The sequence below is a fragment of the Callionymus lyra genome, chromosome 10 (genome assembly GCF_982586985.1).
Source record: "Callionymus lyra chromosome 10, fCalLyr1.hap1.1, whole genome shotgun sequence".
NCBI classification, from domain to species: Eukaryota; Metazoa; Chordata; class Actinopteri; order Syngnathiformes; family Callionymidae; genus Callionymus; species Callionymus lyra.
The window spans coordinates 16553495-16568341 of record NC_141827.1 but is presented as its reverse complement, the minus strand read 5'-3'; the positions used below and the strand labels follow the sequence as shown (position 1 = coordinate 16568341).

At 39.2% G+C, this 14847-nt stretch overlaps 1 protein-coding gene across 7 annotated transcripts in view; it reads right to left on the bottom strand.

Annotated features, from left to right (window-relative positions):
• nfasca (neurofascin homolog (chicken) a) overlaps window positions 1–14847 on the bottom strand; it is a 62908-nt gene that overhangs the window by 11720 nt on the left and 36341 nt on the right. For 2 of the 7 annotated variants that reach the window (XM_087800222.1, XM_087800224.1), the window contains 21 exons: window positions 14323–14519; window positions 13213–13335; window positions 12031–12201; window positions 11421–11532; window positions 10391–10575; window positions 10178–10309; window positions 9935–10078; window positions 9151–9262; window positions 8916–9082; window positions 8638–8785; window positions 8436–8560; window positions 8189–8233; window positions 7937–8038; window positions 7131–7328; window positions 6937–7007; window positions 5297–5519; window positions 5110–5225; window positions 4774–4984; window positions 3943–4065; window positions 3697–3870; window positions 2195–2224 (listed from right to left, as the gene is read on the bottom strand). In XM_087800222.1, the coding sequence (XP_087656348.1) occupies window positions 2195–2224; window positions 3697–3870; window positions 3943–4065; window positions 4774–4984; window positions 5110–5225; window positions 5297–5519; window positions 6937–7007; window positions 7131–7328; window positions 7937–8038; window positions 8189–8233; window positions 8436–8560; window positions 8638–8785; window positions 8916–9082; window positions 9151–9262; window positions 9935–10078; window positions 10178–10309; window positions 10391–10575; window positions 11421–11532; window positions 12031–12201; window positions 13213–13335; window positions 14323–14519 (2909 nt within the window). The remainder of the gene's footprint in view (window positions 1–2194; window positions 2225–3696; window positions 3871–3942; window positions 4066–4773; window positions 4985–5109; window positions 5226–5296; window positions 5520–6936; window positions 7008–7130; window positions 7329–7936; window positions 8039–8188; window positions 8234–8435; window positions 8561–8637; window positions 8786–8915; window positions 9083–9150; window positions 9263–9934; window positions 10079–10177; window positions 10310–10390; window positions 10576–11420; window positions 11533–12030; window positions 12202–13212; window positions 13336–14322; window positions 14520–14847) is intronic. The other 5 variants (XM_087800227.1, XM_087800228.1, XM_087800223.1 and 2 more) reach the window with 4 other exon arrangements.

Genomic DNA, 14847 nt, shown 5'->3' with positions numbered 1-14847 from the left:
CAACAAAGATCTCCTGCTGACTCAGCATTTTGGTAATTTTCATTGAATTAACCGGAGCCAAAAAGTTTGGCGACCCCTGCTATAGATAGACTTATCTTGAAAACTTATATTTTCCTCCTGTCTTTTAACTTCCACTCATAATCTACACTTAGCAAACACAAAGTTTTTAAATTAAATCAATATTACATTATAACTGTAATAGTTTAGTTGAGTGTGATTAATGTAATTAAAATTGAATTTAAATTACTAATATCTTCTGTTCTGCATAAAAATATGATTTTCCATTTAAAGAAACCCACATTTGTATTTGTTCTTTGTAATCCTTATTTGATTCAAATCAAAGTCCGAGCACAGGTTGATTAGATGGAGAATCTTTGATCAAGATTAAAGTGTGTTTTGCTCCCAGAGTAAAAGAAAACACACTTTTCTTGCCATTTTTCAATGCAGTAACAAAGTTTAAGGAAATTGAGCTCCTGCAGATATTTTTTAGAAAAGGCTAAATTAAAAATAATACACCTCATGGTTGTTGCTCAGTGAAAATTGCACACTCCTGAGAGAATAAAACATCTATGGGCGTGTTTGTGAGTATTTACAGCAGGGGTCACCAACGGGGAAGCAGTGGCCTATGGGCCTGATATAAAAATACCTTTTTCATTCAATAAACATCTTATTATTGATTGTGTTTCCTTTCGTGTTGCCATATTGGTAATTATTAAAGAATCAATAACGTGATCAGTGTATGAGAGGAATATAATTCATCATCCATAATTATACATTGAGTGATTAAAAATCGAATTGAAGTCCTCGGAGCAGTTCTCAGTTGTAAAAAGTTTGGTGACCCCTGCTTTTACAGTATGTCCGAACTGTACCTTGATGCTCAAATGTTCCCTATTCAGGGAAGTTTTCACTGCTGAAGAAAACCCCGACAACATCGTTCAACTTACAGAAGCAGCGTATTGCATCGGTGCAGTGAGAGCATGTAAGCGATGTAGAGGAGAAACAATGGAAACGTTGGAAGGTTCAGGCCGACCGCTGAGGGAAAGGGAGCTCAACAATAATGCAGTGGAACAGCCGGGAGAAGCCGAGTTCAGCCAGGTGAGTGACTGTGTGCTGGAAATGATGCCTTGAAACTCAAACACTCGAACGCATCTTAGAACCAACTGCAGCCGGTGTTTTGTGTCCTTAGTGGCCAAACACCTGGACTGTTTCGTTTTTAAGAATAGCTTAAAGTATTTAATATTATCACACTACAATGCTACAATGCTACAAACCAGGCTAGTTTAAACTAGTCGATAGATGACCCCATAGACAATTAAATGCGAGCACAATTTTCAAATTGTCGAAACTGTCCTGAAAATACAGAGTCAGAGTCTAGTTTTAAAATGAGTTTGTTTTCCTGCAAGTTAATCTGTCTAAAAACGTTGATGTTTGGGACAAGGACTCTGGCGGCGCTCCGGATCACCATCTGGATCTTGTAAACTCTGCCACCGCTCAAGCTTGACCGACTTTCCAAATTTAGTCTGGGTCGTGAAAGCGAGCTTTGGATAGCTTCTGTCACCTGCTGTCTCACGAAAATCATTTCAATGCTATGTTATAATATAGAAATAAGTATAGAATAACAGAACTTTAATGTTGGGTAAGAAATAAGTACTGTTCTAGTTTCATACAGTTGTGTGTTTCTTTTTTACTTTTGTTGTTCAGTTTGATACCATTAGCATTTTTCTTCTTAATTATCAATTTATTATGAGGAATTCAGTGACTTCTGGATGAAACGTATTTTGAGTTTCAGGGTTGCCTGCATCCAAGAGTTGAACCCATGCAAATACATGCTAAGTTGTGAGCTCTACAGTTGTAAGAAGGTCTGGCCGATGTGTCGCGATTGGGACAATATTCATGGTCATTTCCCAGGACGGGTTGGGAAATGAAGTCATGGAGCAGAGAAATGAACTAAGAGGAAACAGTAACAGCAGTTCAATCCATCCCTCCTCCAAACAAACTAGTTCTTAGCAGGATTCTTCTCCCATCAGTCACTCTTTAATGAGTATTGCTGATCTGAGTACTCTATCTAGCCCCCGGTCAGGGAGTTTTGGGTTTGAGGATCTACTGGACTGCACTGCTGCTCCTGCAGATGGACGTGAAAAAAAGGGGGCTTTGGGATGTGGGGCGTCAAGCAGAAATGCTGTTAAGTCGTTACCTAGAAGTGGTTCATCAATTAAGTTCTCTGCTTAGGACAAAGACAACAAAACATGTTAGGATTCAGCATCAGTCAACCAGTTTTTCTCACCAACAGTCGTCTTCACCAAACTGGTGTTCTGTCCCGTTGAGGGGGAAATCTTAAAACCATTTATTTCCTAAACTGCAGTGTTTTCTGGGAATGGTGGTTAATCTTTGTTTAATCAGTTATTTAAAGGGTAATATTCTGCATTTCAAACTTTTCAGACTCACGTAATTGTTTAATGCACTGATGAACAAGTTCTTGTCCCTGAATAATTGAACACAGCAAATGTAATAATCTGATGGACAAACAGTAAAGTAGTTACTGACACTCATATTAAAAGCATATTAAATCAGCCTAAAGACCAAATACGTCATCTGTGGTTGACCTACGGAAGCAAAGATTCTGTAATACATTGATGAAATGTAGATAATTAGTCAAAGGAAAGAACAACCAGTCTGGACCACACAGCGGTTGAAGACAGAAAGTCAGTGAATAAGCTGGTATATAACATGAGAGACGATGTTTTAATGTCACGTGTATTTCACCACAAAGCTGCTCGCCAAACAAAACCATCACAACATCTCAGACTAATAGCTTGATGAGCTCAACCAGGAAAACAAAGAGAGGATATTTGGTCTATTTTGAATAAGTGTTCACATGTTGGAGTGTGAGACAGAAATCTGGATCAGCTACAGCAATCATTGTGTGTGTGTGTGTGTGTGTGTGTGTGTGTGTGTGTGTGTGTGTGTGTGTGTGTGTGTGTGTGTGTGTGTGTGTGTGTGTGTGTGCACATGTTGGTGATCCGGCCAATCATATTTCAGACACATAATGCAAATTATTCTGAACAACATTCTTCAAATAGAAACAACTCAGTAAGAAAACAAACTTGACCTCAGACCCCCTTGGCTCTGGTGCCTTATTGGTTCCAACTTAAACCATCACCTCCATATGAAAATAAAGTGTTTTTGAAAACCCAATGTTATCATTTATCCTACAATGGATGTTTTTCATCACTTACTCTGTGTTCTATCACACATTAGAGACTCATTTTGTCAGACTAACAGTTCAAAAGCGGAGGCTAGAGCACTTTAATGCTGCCATTGAAAGTGAACAGAGACACTAGAGTGTAGGTCTTGTGTCCAGGCCCTGAGGACAAGAGTCACCTCAATAAACGTCTTCTCTAATATAGACGCCAATATGACAGCTGCTTCTCCCCACTCATCACCGCTCAAAAACTACCTCAAAGATCCATTTAAAAAGTGCTATTAAAACTTTATTATCAATTTGTAGAGTCACATTATGTTATCTCGTCACCCAGATAAATACTGTAACTGGAGTCAAATTCCTTGTTTTTCAATATCCGTCAGAGAAGATGATTCTGCTTGCACAGGTTATAGAATCCAAATGTCTCACACAAACAACAGTCGACTTCAGTTCAGACATTTTTTGTTGTGTTAGGAGCACGAGACTCGACGTACCTTCATTGGTGAACGGAGGAGAGTCCTGAGCAAACACCACGCCTGCTCCCTTCTGGGTCAGTGCTGAGAGGAAGAACTTGTAGCGCGTCGATCGGTCGGGCAGATGAAGGCTGAACTCAGTCACATTAGGGAGGAAAGTCTCCAGTTTTGGATGACCATTCCTAGAACCGTTGACTAGAGACAGACCATGACAGACTTTAGCTTTGTTTGTTTCGTAAATACAAGTTGACTTTGAAATCCACTTACCAAGTTGGTACTTGAGCTGGTAACCAATAAGAATTCCATTGGGCTCCAGCGGCTTTTCCCACTGAAGGTGGAGAGTATCAAAGTTCCTTCGATTGATCCTGAATACCTGGGGCACGTCCGGAACTGTTGAAGCACACAGAGATTGGGTTACTATGGGGGTGTTACACTCAATGACACGAGGGTCCTAAATCTTTCTACAGACTTAGTCGCAGAAAGATTAATATATCTATTTACTAACAGGAAGTACTAGTCTTCATTCCTGAATTTTCTCTGTGTTGAACCAAAATCATCAAATTTATTTGATTCATTTGAATCTCTTTGAATCTCAACCCTTGTGTTATCTCAGGGTCAAGGTGACCAAGAGGCCAGAAAACAAATGTATTTGTGGTATTTCTTGTGTTGTCTCTGTATCAAGAACGACCTCCATGGCTTCCATGAAACAGTTATATTTGTTTTCGGGCATTTAGGTCAGGTTGACCCTGAGATAATGCATGGGTTGAGATTAGAAGCAGATTTCAACTAGAAACAGAAAACTGAAATTTTGGTGTCGGACCAACAGAGAGAAAATTCATGAATACTTCATGAATCTTCCTAAATCAACATGAACATTTATCTAGCCTTGGGTTTGACACAAAGGACTGGTCATTATCATATATCAAGACTGTAAATACTACTTGTCTCTAAACAAAAAACAAACCAAAACCCCAATAAAACTCAAGATAAACTTCTGCTCATCAAATATTAAATTTGACTACAACCTGCACCAGCGACCTGCTAGAGATCAGAAAGCCTTCACTTGTCTGACCGTGAACATCTCAAATGGAGACTCACCTCCCTCCTTGGTGTTAAACTCCACCATGTTACTGGCCGGACCTTCAAATCCGACGTTGGACACCACCATGAGCATCTTGTAACTTGAGTAAGGCACCAGATCACTGAGGATGGCGGAAGGTTCGGCAACTGTGCTGTAGTATCCTTTTGTCTGGTTATTCTTAACCACGACAAGACCTGGAACCAAGCTGGAGTCACGCCAGTAGTAAAGCTGCAGGTGGAGAGAGAAGAAGAGTCAGTGTCTGGAGAGTAGACATGGAAGAGATCATGAAGGAGGTCTATTCAAGTCAAAAACAAGGTGGATGACCATTTTAATTTAAGAAGTAGCAGACTTGCCTTGTACTCCTTAAACTCTCCTCGGACTGAGCTCATGTTCACGGCCTTCCAGTGAATGTTAGCTTCAGTGCTCTCTGCTTTCGACACCCTCAGTTTAGTAGGCGGGTCAGTGGGTCCTGAGAAATATCATCATCATCTCAGTTGTGGCCTAGAACATTTAATTTAATTAAAAATCAAATCTACTCACGGTCCTCTCCCGAGTAGCCAGTGACTGCGTTTGATACCGGCCCTGATCCAAAATCATTCCCGGCTTGGATCTTGAGGTCGTAAGGAACATACGTCTCAGTGTTCTCCACCAGATATCTGTTTTTGTCAGTGGTCACGTTGTTCCACTCCTGCTCAGAACCTTTCCGTCTCCACCTAACACTGTAGTGCAGGTTTGGGCCATTTTTCTCAAGAACCTGCAAAGGCTGAAACAAATAACGACTTTGTTTACTGATTTCTTGGTATCCTCAGTCGACCGACGTCTATCATCTTTTTATTTTAACAAACAAATGTTAAATTTATTCCTCCATTAGCGTTAACATGGGTAAGTCATGTATTGGTAAATACCAAAATGTTCCTATTGTTTGCTTTTTTACACTAATATAAGGACATTTAATTAGAACTATAAAAAAACATTTTAAATTAATAATGAAGCAATAAATTACTAATTTTATTATCAAATAATACAAATGTTATATAGAATTATTGGTCTTTGTAAATCAATTGAAATAGCTGGAGCATTAAGGTCCTGTTGTGGGTTTTTTTTCTAATAGAAGTCAAATTCTTTTGCGCACACACTCTTGTTCTTGCAATGATTTACAACATTTGTATGACAGTAACTTTAGATCAGTGATTACCAATTGATTGATTAATTGTCAAATTAGGCCTTGTAGCTACCGTGGTGTCACTGTGAACATGTCACAGTTTGTGGATTTTAGTTTTTAAACAAGCTCAGGGAATATCAAAGTTAAAAGAAGGTAATTGAGTGTATGAGCAGTACAAGCCCAACTTATAGCAAACCATTGACACAAATTTGATTCTGCAGCAAAACAAATAGTTGATTCATAGGATTAATCTTTAATAATAACATTTAGTATGGCCTCAGTATTTATGGTTTCTAAGGTAATCTGTTAATTTTCTTGAGAGATTAAAGTGTGAAAAAGTCAAAGGCCACTGCTCTAAATTAACCGATTTAGTATTAAACTTCAGCACCACGGACAGAGCTTCTCCCTGCAGGAAGCTGGTTATAATGTTTTTGGAATATTATACTCACACAATATAATTAAACCTGAAACAATTCTGGTGAAAAAATAATGTGACAAACAAACAAACTATGTTGTAAGATGTGTTACTCATAAACCAAAATAAATGTTGAATCAAATCATACCTATAAAGGCACTGTCAAGTCAGGCGTCTAGATTTGACTCAAAAGCTTTTAACACTTAATGAACCTCTAAAATGTCAAATGAACTTCATCAGTAGAGCAGGATGATAAAAAAAAAGTATTTCACTCATGCTACTGAAAGTTCAATTTAAGCTACGTCTAACATGACGCTTCCCTCTGGGTTAGGGACTCAACAGATGATCGTCTTGAATCAAAGTTACAAGAAAATCTTTCTTTGTTTATATTCATTTTTTTCTGTGGAACTTGCAAAGTTTTCTTCTAACATTATGTTTTGACCTCATATACTTGCTTTCCCGAATATACGTAAAGATTATCTTTTAATACTACATGCTATTTATTTCTCCAACCAAAACCAACCAGTGGGTTTTAACAGTAATTTCTTACATTGACAATCATTAATCATTTACCAAATTAAAACAACAGAACTGTCGGCTCACCTCCCAGCTGATCATCATGTTGTTTTTCTTGGTGCCCCATCCACTCAGACCTTTGGGAATCGTATCCGGAGCTGAGACAAAGAACAGTCGAATAAGATTTCCTTCTTTTTATCAGCTCGTGATATACAGTAGGTAAAAATGGCCTGATTTCGGTCTCGGCCTAGTCCAAGTTTACTGAGTAAATCAATCATTACCGGCTCCACTGGTCTTGTAGCGCGGTGAAGGCAAACTGGGTTCACTCTGGCCGACAGCGTTGATGGCTATCACCCTGAACTGATAGTTGACAAACGGAGACAGCTGCAGGATGACTGAGTTGAGGTCTCCAGGGTAGCTGGACAGGTTCTGCCACTGGCCAGGATCCCAGTGGTCCTCCTCAAACTGGACGAGAAACTCTACAAACACACACACACTCGTGAGTACCTTTAATACGTTTGACAAAAATTCCAATTCAATTCAATTGTATTTAAAGTGTCTTATCATAACAAAGTTATCTCAAGACACTTTACAGTTGAAGTAAGACTATAGTTGATTAAGGAGAAACAGATCCAAGCAATTCAACAATGAGCAAGAAGTGAAACACTGTGCAGTGAGCTATGGCGAGGAAAAATAATAATAATTTAATCTTCAAAAAATGTGGTTTCTCAAATCACAATTAAAAGTGATTTTGTGCTTTTGTGTAAAGAAGAAATCTGTCAAATATGATCAAATAAATACATTTGATCAATGGTAGGCAATTCATTTTCCTTAGGGGCCACATTTTATACAGCGGCTGTTGTGAGGGGCCACCAATTCAAAATAAAGGAATGAAAAGTATTATATAAAGTAATAAAATCCAGCAAATCCTGCAACATATTGATTTTTTTTTAAAATAAAAACGTTATTATTTACACTTTTACATTTTTACAACAAAAAGACTAGTAATTAATCAAATAAAATACAAACAAATTGTTTTTAATGGGCTACAGTTTGCCCAGGTTTGCATTGGAGTGTGTGTACATACGTGTGACTGGGCTGCGGTGCTCGTTTCCAGGGATCCAGGTGAGGCGAACACTGCGAGCTTCAGGATCCGACACGTCGAGGTCCATGGGAGGGTCTGGGCGGTCTTTAAAAGATTTTTGAAAAAATCATAAATGAGTGGATTGAAAAAACGAGGTTTAGGTATATTAGTTGGTCATTTATCAAACGACAGAAAAGTAAAAACAAAGCAATGAAAAGAAGAAGAATGAGAGAAAAGTAAAGAAAAGAGTGTTACCTTGAGGCAATGTACTATCAACTGGGGGGTTTAGGGAGGCTTCCTCTGCAGAGTCCGGGGTCAAGGGGGCATGGGTTATAGGTTATAGATTAGTAAAGGGGAATAAGCCACAGTTTCAACAACACAGAAGTGATTTACAGAAAGAGTTGCCTAGTTCTAGGCTGTGAATGCTATTTAGTAAACAACAACAGGGATCTTAGTAATGAACGAACATATTGTTTTTAGTCAGTAAAATGAAAATCCTCACCTAACACCGTGAGACGACCTGAGGCAGAGTCCTGATCGATTTCAGAGTTAACGGTGCAGCTGTAGGTTCCCTCGTCCCCCTCGTTGACATTAGAGATGGTCAACGACTCCTCCTCCTTCCTGAACCTGAGACTCACGAACGTCAGACCCCTTTGTTTCACCCCTGCATCAGTACAAGAGCGACTCAAACGGTTTCAGCTCACCTCCATCCTAAGTGCAGAGGCTTGTCGTCCTTGCTCCAGGTAACCGTGACGGACAAACTGGGATCTGACTTCACCTTACAGTGGAAGCGAACTGTGGATCCCCTGGTGACGGACTGATGCTCTGGGATTCGAACAATGCGTGTTGGCTCTGATTGACAAGACATGAAAATAAAAGATCATGTTCTATCCCTCTGGATCGATCGTGAGTTTACAAACTCTGAAACATTTTAGCAAAAAACAGGTATTTCCTATTGTATTTTTAAAGAATAAACCCTCACCTTTGACCTCCAGGCGAACCTGGTTTTCTGACTTTCCCAGCATGTTGCTGGCCACACATGTGTAGGTGCCCTCATCCTCAACTCGAGCCCGTTTGATCGCCAGGGTGCCATTGATGTAAACCCGATACTGACCACCGTCCAGACCACTCCCTTGACCGTTCTTGAACCTACATGGGCGGAGTCGGACGATGAGAGCAAATAATAATAATAGAAAAAAAGATCATAATAGACTCACCATCGTAACTCTGGATGTGGTGAACCGAAGAAAGGACAGTCCAAGAAAGTCTGGTTGCTCTCCACCACCTTAATGATTTGGTTTTTAGGACCCAACATCCTGGGGGCCATATCTGGAAAGAGTAGACGTGTATTCAAGGTCACGTAATGAACTGCAGTATGGCTACGCAAACATCTCGTTTATTAAGGCAGATTTTAAAACAAAATTGTGAATGTATGGGATAAGAAATAAACATTATATACGTTTATGTTTACTGTCATTTTCTTTTCTTATATTAAAAGTGCACTCTCATGACATATGTAGGCGCAATTGTGTGTTTTGGTGTCAAGACTGATCTAGGTCACGCCACTTCTTTAATGATGATATTTTGCAGAATGTCGTCCAAATACGACCTTATATGAGGCAAATACAGACGGTTATTATGTGTATAATTTGAGCTTTTTTTTTTGTTCTTGGTCTTGATCTTGAAAAAGCCTCTTCTTTGTCTCTTTGTATTGTCTTCTCATGGTTCCGAAACTCTATAGTCTTGATCTTGCTTCGCTCTTCGCTATGGTGGTGTCTTGACAACAAGACTAGCATGTGACATGTAGTTAATAAACACCTACATCAAGAGATTGGATAATGTGGAATGATGCCTAAAGCACACATGTACAAGGAGTCCATTTTCTTTTTGGATGCAATATTTATAAAGCTAGTGATCAGAACTGGAAAAGCAACAGATCACTCATTTCGGACTATCACATCATTTTTGACTTCACCATAGAAACTGCAGAGCATTTCTCACCCAGAACGCTGAGAAAAGCGTTGGCCATCAGGTATCCATGCTGGTTGGAAGCATTACACTGATAGACTGCACTGCTCCCCATCTGCACCAAACGAAAAAGGATGGTGTCGCCCATGATCTCACGACTTGGGTTGGGTAGGGAGTCTAGTAGGAGGAAAATGAAGAAACGTGAAATCAACAAATCAAATGTACAAAATGTTTCTTGGTATATCTGCACAAATGTGTGCACAGATGTAGTCTTACTTTCTATTGGCTGCCCGTTGACCAGCCACTGGATGTTGGGTTTGGGGTTCCCGTTGGCCCGACACACCAGGCGTCCATTCTCATCTGGTGCCAGAACCAGATTTGTCGGCTTGTCCAGCCAGTAGGGGGCGGCTGTGACACACAGGAAGAGAGTTCGGTCACCCACGGATGGAGGAATCCATGGATGTGTTCAAGGGGAAAACCAAAGCTCACCTTTGACCTGAACAAAAATGGAGTGGCGAATGCTGCCATGCTCATTGTTTGCCATGCAGATGTACTCTCCAGCATCCTCCTCGGATATGTTGATCAACTTCAGGGTATTGTTGTAGTTCTCGTACTTGACCTTCTGACTGGGCAGGTCACCTCCTTTTTTAAACCACATGATGGAGGGCGTCGGTCTGCGACACAGAAGTGGTTTCGGACATTCAGTTCTTTTTTTTAGTAAGGGTCATTCTGCAAAGTTTAGAAATGGCAAATCCCTTTTGTGGACTCTTGTGTGATTGAGTTTGAAATGTTGTTTTGAAGAAAACATGGAGAAAAGGAATCAGAAGAAATGACCAGACCTAGAAAAACGACACTTCAAGATGTGTCTCCACTGGATCCGTCTTATTTTGAGCTTTTCAATACTGTGTCACAAGTACACAAGTCGTGTAAATGGATTCAGGAGGCCTGGAAAGTATATTTTTCCACAGTACAACAATTTCCAACGGCACAATGAAGGAACCAAACCATCCTTCAAAAAAATAAAAAAGGTGGTCGACGCTGACCTGCTGACCTTTAATCTTCCCACATTGGAGAAATGAATTGGTTAAAGATGAAGATCATCACATCAAGTGTTATATTTATATAGCTTTGAATAGTAGTTAAGATGGAACAGCTGCAATAAAACAAATGAGAGCGTTGATCGCAGGGAAACCACATTAAGAAATAAACAAAACATACGTTTTATTTACCCCCCCCAAAAAAACAGCTGAATGAGTCCACAAGAATAAATTTATGTGGGCTCCATTAACTAATGGATTCAAAGAATCTGTGGTTTTAACTGTTCCAAAGCTTGACATTTTTCTTTATTTACAAATCCTTCATGAACATATGTTTCAAGTTGAAAATTGTTCAGTTCTATTTAAGATATATTTTACAATTTCTAGATGAATGCACTGTTATTTTATAAACAAAACAAACACATATTAGTTGTAAGTTGACCCAAAACTAATGTTGTTAAACACAGTGCATGTTTACTTACAGTCCAGCAGCAATACACTCCAACAGCAGCTGCTCGTCTCGCAGCACCATTTTAGAGCTCTCGGTCCCAGATGGCGAGAGGAAGGTTGGAGTGGACACTGCTACTTTACGGCCTGCGGACAGAACAGACGGAACACGGTTTTCTTCAGCCACAATGAATCCAGTCATCTCTGATTCAACGGATACCCCGGCCTAAATCTGTTAGCCAGACCTGCCACACCAATTTAACCCTATTAGTCCGGCCGCTTCCTGGTGGCTGTGTTACGTCGCAGATGTCATCTCGCTTAACAGGACGTTAGCCTGCCCCAAATGGCCAGTGAGCGGTCCAGTAATGGTCACAGGAGGCTGCTCTTGCCAGTTGAATTAGATGTCAAAATGATCATTGTGACCATTTGTTTTTTTTGCTCCGGGTTAAACTTTCCAACTGGGTTTGGGCAAAGAAACAAGCTATAGGGGCGTCAAAGAAGTCTTGTTGCCATGACGACATGATAAAGAAACTAATCCAAGGGGAAAACATCATTTAAAATTGACACATTATGACAGGTGATACACAGAACACTACCAATGAGGATAATACATTTAAAAGTGTGTGTGTGAGTGTCAACACTTACTGGTCAGAACCTTGAGCGAGAAGGGGTTCTTCTGCTGAATAGTGTGCGTGAAGAGAAAGCGTGCGTTGCAGCTGTAGTCCGTTTCAGCATCCTGCGGCAGCACGTTAGAAAAGTACAAGTTCCCGTTCAAACCCTTGAAAACTCGGTTGTCCTGAGGGATGGGACTCATTGCTGAAAGAGCAGGGAAGAGATTGAATTAAATATAAAAAAGCAAAAAAAACAAATGTATCAGTAAAAACATGGGATGAGGAATGTTTATAAAACCTAGATAACATATTAAAATAATTATTGTGCAAGAAAGAAAGAAAAAATATCAAATAAAAAGAGTAAAATTAACCAATAATATTGAACAATGCATATATATTTTGTTGTGGAAAGAGGGGCCACAGTGACGATCACAAGACAGATGGAGTGAAAGACACAGGATTGTTTACTGAACGCCCTGGCATCATCGACGATCTTTTGGATCAAGACAATTTATAGGTATTTAACAGTGGGCATTGACTATTTATGTCCTCTTCTTGCCTCTGGTCTGTTGTATAACTTTTCTCTTTTGGTGTAAAATAATCCTTGTGACACTAGGTTGGAATGACCCAGCTAAATATTCTACATGAACCTGTTCTCTTTTGGTCCAATAACAATAGGTATTCCACAAAACATCCGGTCAACTCTTTCTTCCACAATTTCTGGAAGCAAGTTGTTCACCTTGCCCCAGAGACAACACAAGGTATACCACAAACACATTTGTTTTGGAGCCTTTGGGTCACCTTGACCCAGAGACAACACAATCATCTATTAATTGTCCCTTTTTTTTACATTTTCTTAAGATTTCTTTCAGTTCTGATTTGTTATAAATTTGTTTTGTTAGTTTGTCAACAAACATTTGATCAGATTCGTGACATAATTAAGCGATGAAACAATATTTTCTTACTAAAGAGTTGAGAACACAAGTAGACATCTAAAACAAATTATTTATATTGATTGAAGTATCAATCATATGCGTACAAGCTACAATGACCTTAGTACATAAAGTATTGTACAAATATATTTAAAAAATGACTTGAAACTTCCTGTACCTTGTCTGAAATGTATATCTTTACTTTAAAAATGTAATTTATTACTTTATTATAACATATTTAGCTCAGAAAAAATAGATTCATGACAAAATAATAATTTTCTTACCGCTGTTCATCCAGAACGTGATGGGGGGAGGCAGGCCTGGTGGGGGGTTGCAGTCCAGGACTAGTGAGGAGCCTTCACTCACCACCACCGGCTCCAGCATCTCCTTCGGCCACAGCGGCGCCTCTGACAGACGAGACAGAAGATCATTGATTAAAAACATGCTTTCAAAATCTCTCAACGGCTGATGTGCAGTTTGACTGAATTAAAGAATTAAATCTGAAATATTTTGACTGATTATCTGGTTTGCACATTTATTTCTCTTTATATTAATAAGTTTCAAATATGTTATAATGACGGAAATGCATTTTGAATCTTCGTTGTTGTTTCTATAATAACAGCTTAAAAAATTAATAAATAAAATATTGAAATGATATTGAATATCTTTTATATAATACATTTATTTCTTAGCTTGTCTAACAAGCTTATCTTTCAACAACTTGATAGTTGAAAAAGCTTTTTTCTGTGGGGAAAAAAAGACTTTGTTTTCTATGATGTCATTTGATGGATTCTTTGGGTAAACCTTTCAAGTAGTTCAACATAGACTCTGTTCTGATGGTGGAACCAAAACCAAAGACATTTTGAAATTTGTGGCCCAAAAAGAATGTTTTAGATTGGGTAAAGCCAACCCTCCATGTGACTTTGACCTATTCAGAAGTTGTTTACATATCCTTGGGTTCTTTTTATTCCAAAATTGATGTGTCTATTTTTCGAAAAAAAAAGCCTGTGGGAGAAATACTGGTATGGATTGAAAGAGATATGAGAATTTGGGTAAAATGTTCATTTTAACAGAATTTACTCTTGCAGCAAGGTTTAGAGGTAGTAGTGTCCAGCACTCAAAAAGAACCAAAACCTCTATAGGCTAGTACAAAAAACTAGGAATGTGAACTTACATTTATTGCATAGTGGCGTAGAATCAGGAAAAAATTTAACACTTTACTTTTTAATTTTAATTTGTAAAATGTATTAAGTAATAAGGATAACTGTATGTATGTGTGTGTGTGTGTGTGTGTGTATGTGTGTGTGTGTGTGTGTGTGTGTGTGTGTGTGTGTGTGTGTGTGTGTGTGTGTGTGTGTGTGTGTGTGTGTGTGTGTGAACACGTGAGTTCTTACTGGAGACCCGCAGCAGGATGATGTTGGACAAAGCGACTCCGTGCTCATTGGTTGCAAAACACTGGTATTCCCCTTCGTAATCTTCTGGGCGTCCTCCACTTCGAAACTCTATTTCCAGGGTTCCTGAGCGTCTTCGCATATTCACCCGATGATCTTTGCCGAAGTTGTAAAACTTCCCATTTTTCCTCCAAGTGAATCTGAAAAAAAACCCAACAGATTGAGAAGATGAATGGAGTGTCTTGTCATGACTCTAAAATTAAAGTCTTTATCTTTATAATGATGAATATTCCTTAGATATAAAGAGACGACTTTGTCTTAGTGGATCAAGCAGAATGAGCTGCACTGCGGTGATGAGGTCAAGTTGGTTCTGTGGAATCTGTTTTTTGCTTCATTAGCGAGGATATTCACATCAGGGGAATATGAGAACACAAAAGCTTTGTGGGGAACACAATGCCAGCATGTCACCACGGGTGAGTGGCACGTAAGAATCTATCTTCCTGAAGCCACTCCTTCATCGGCCGGACA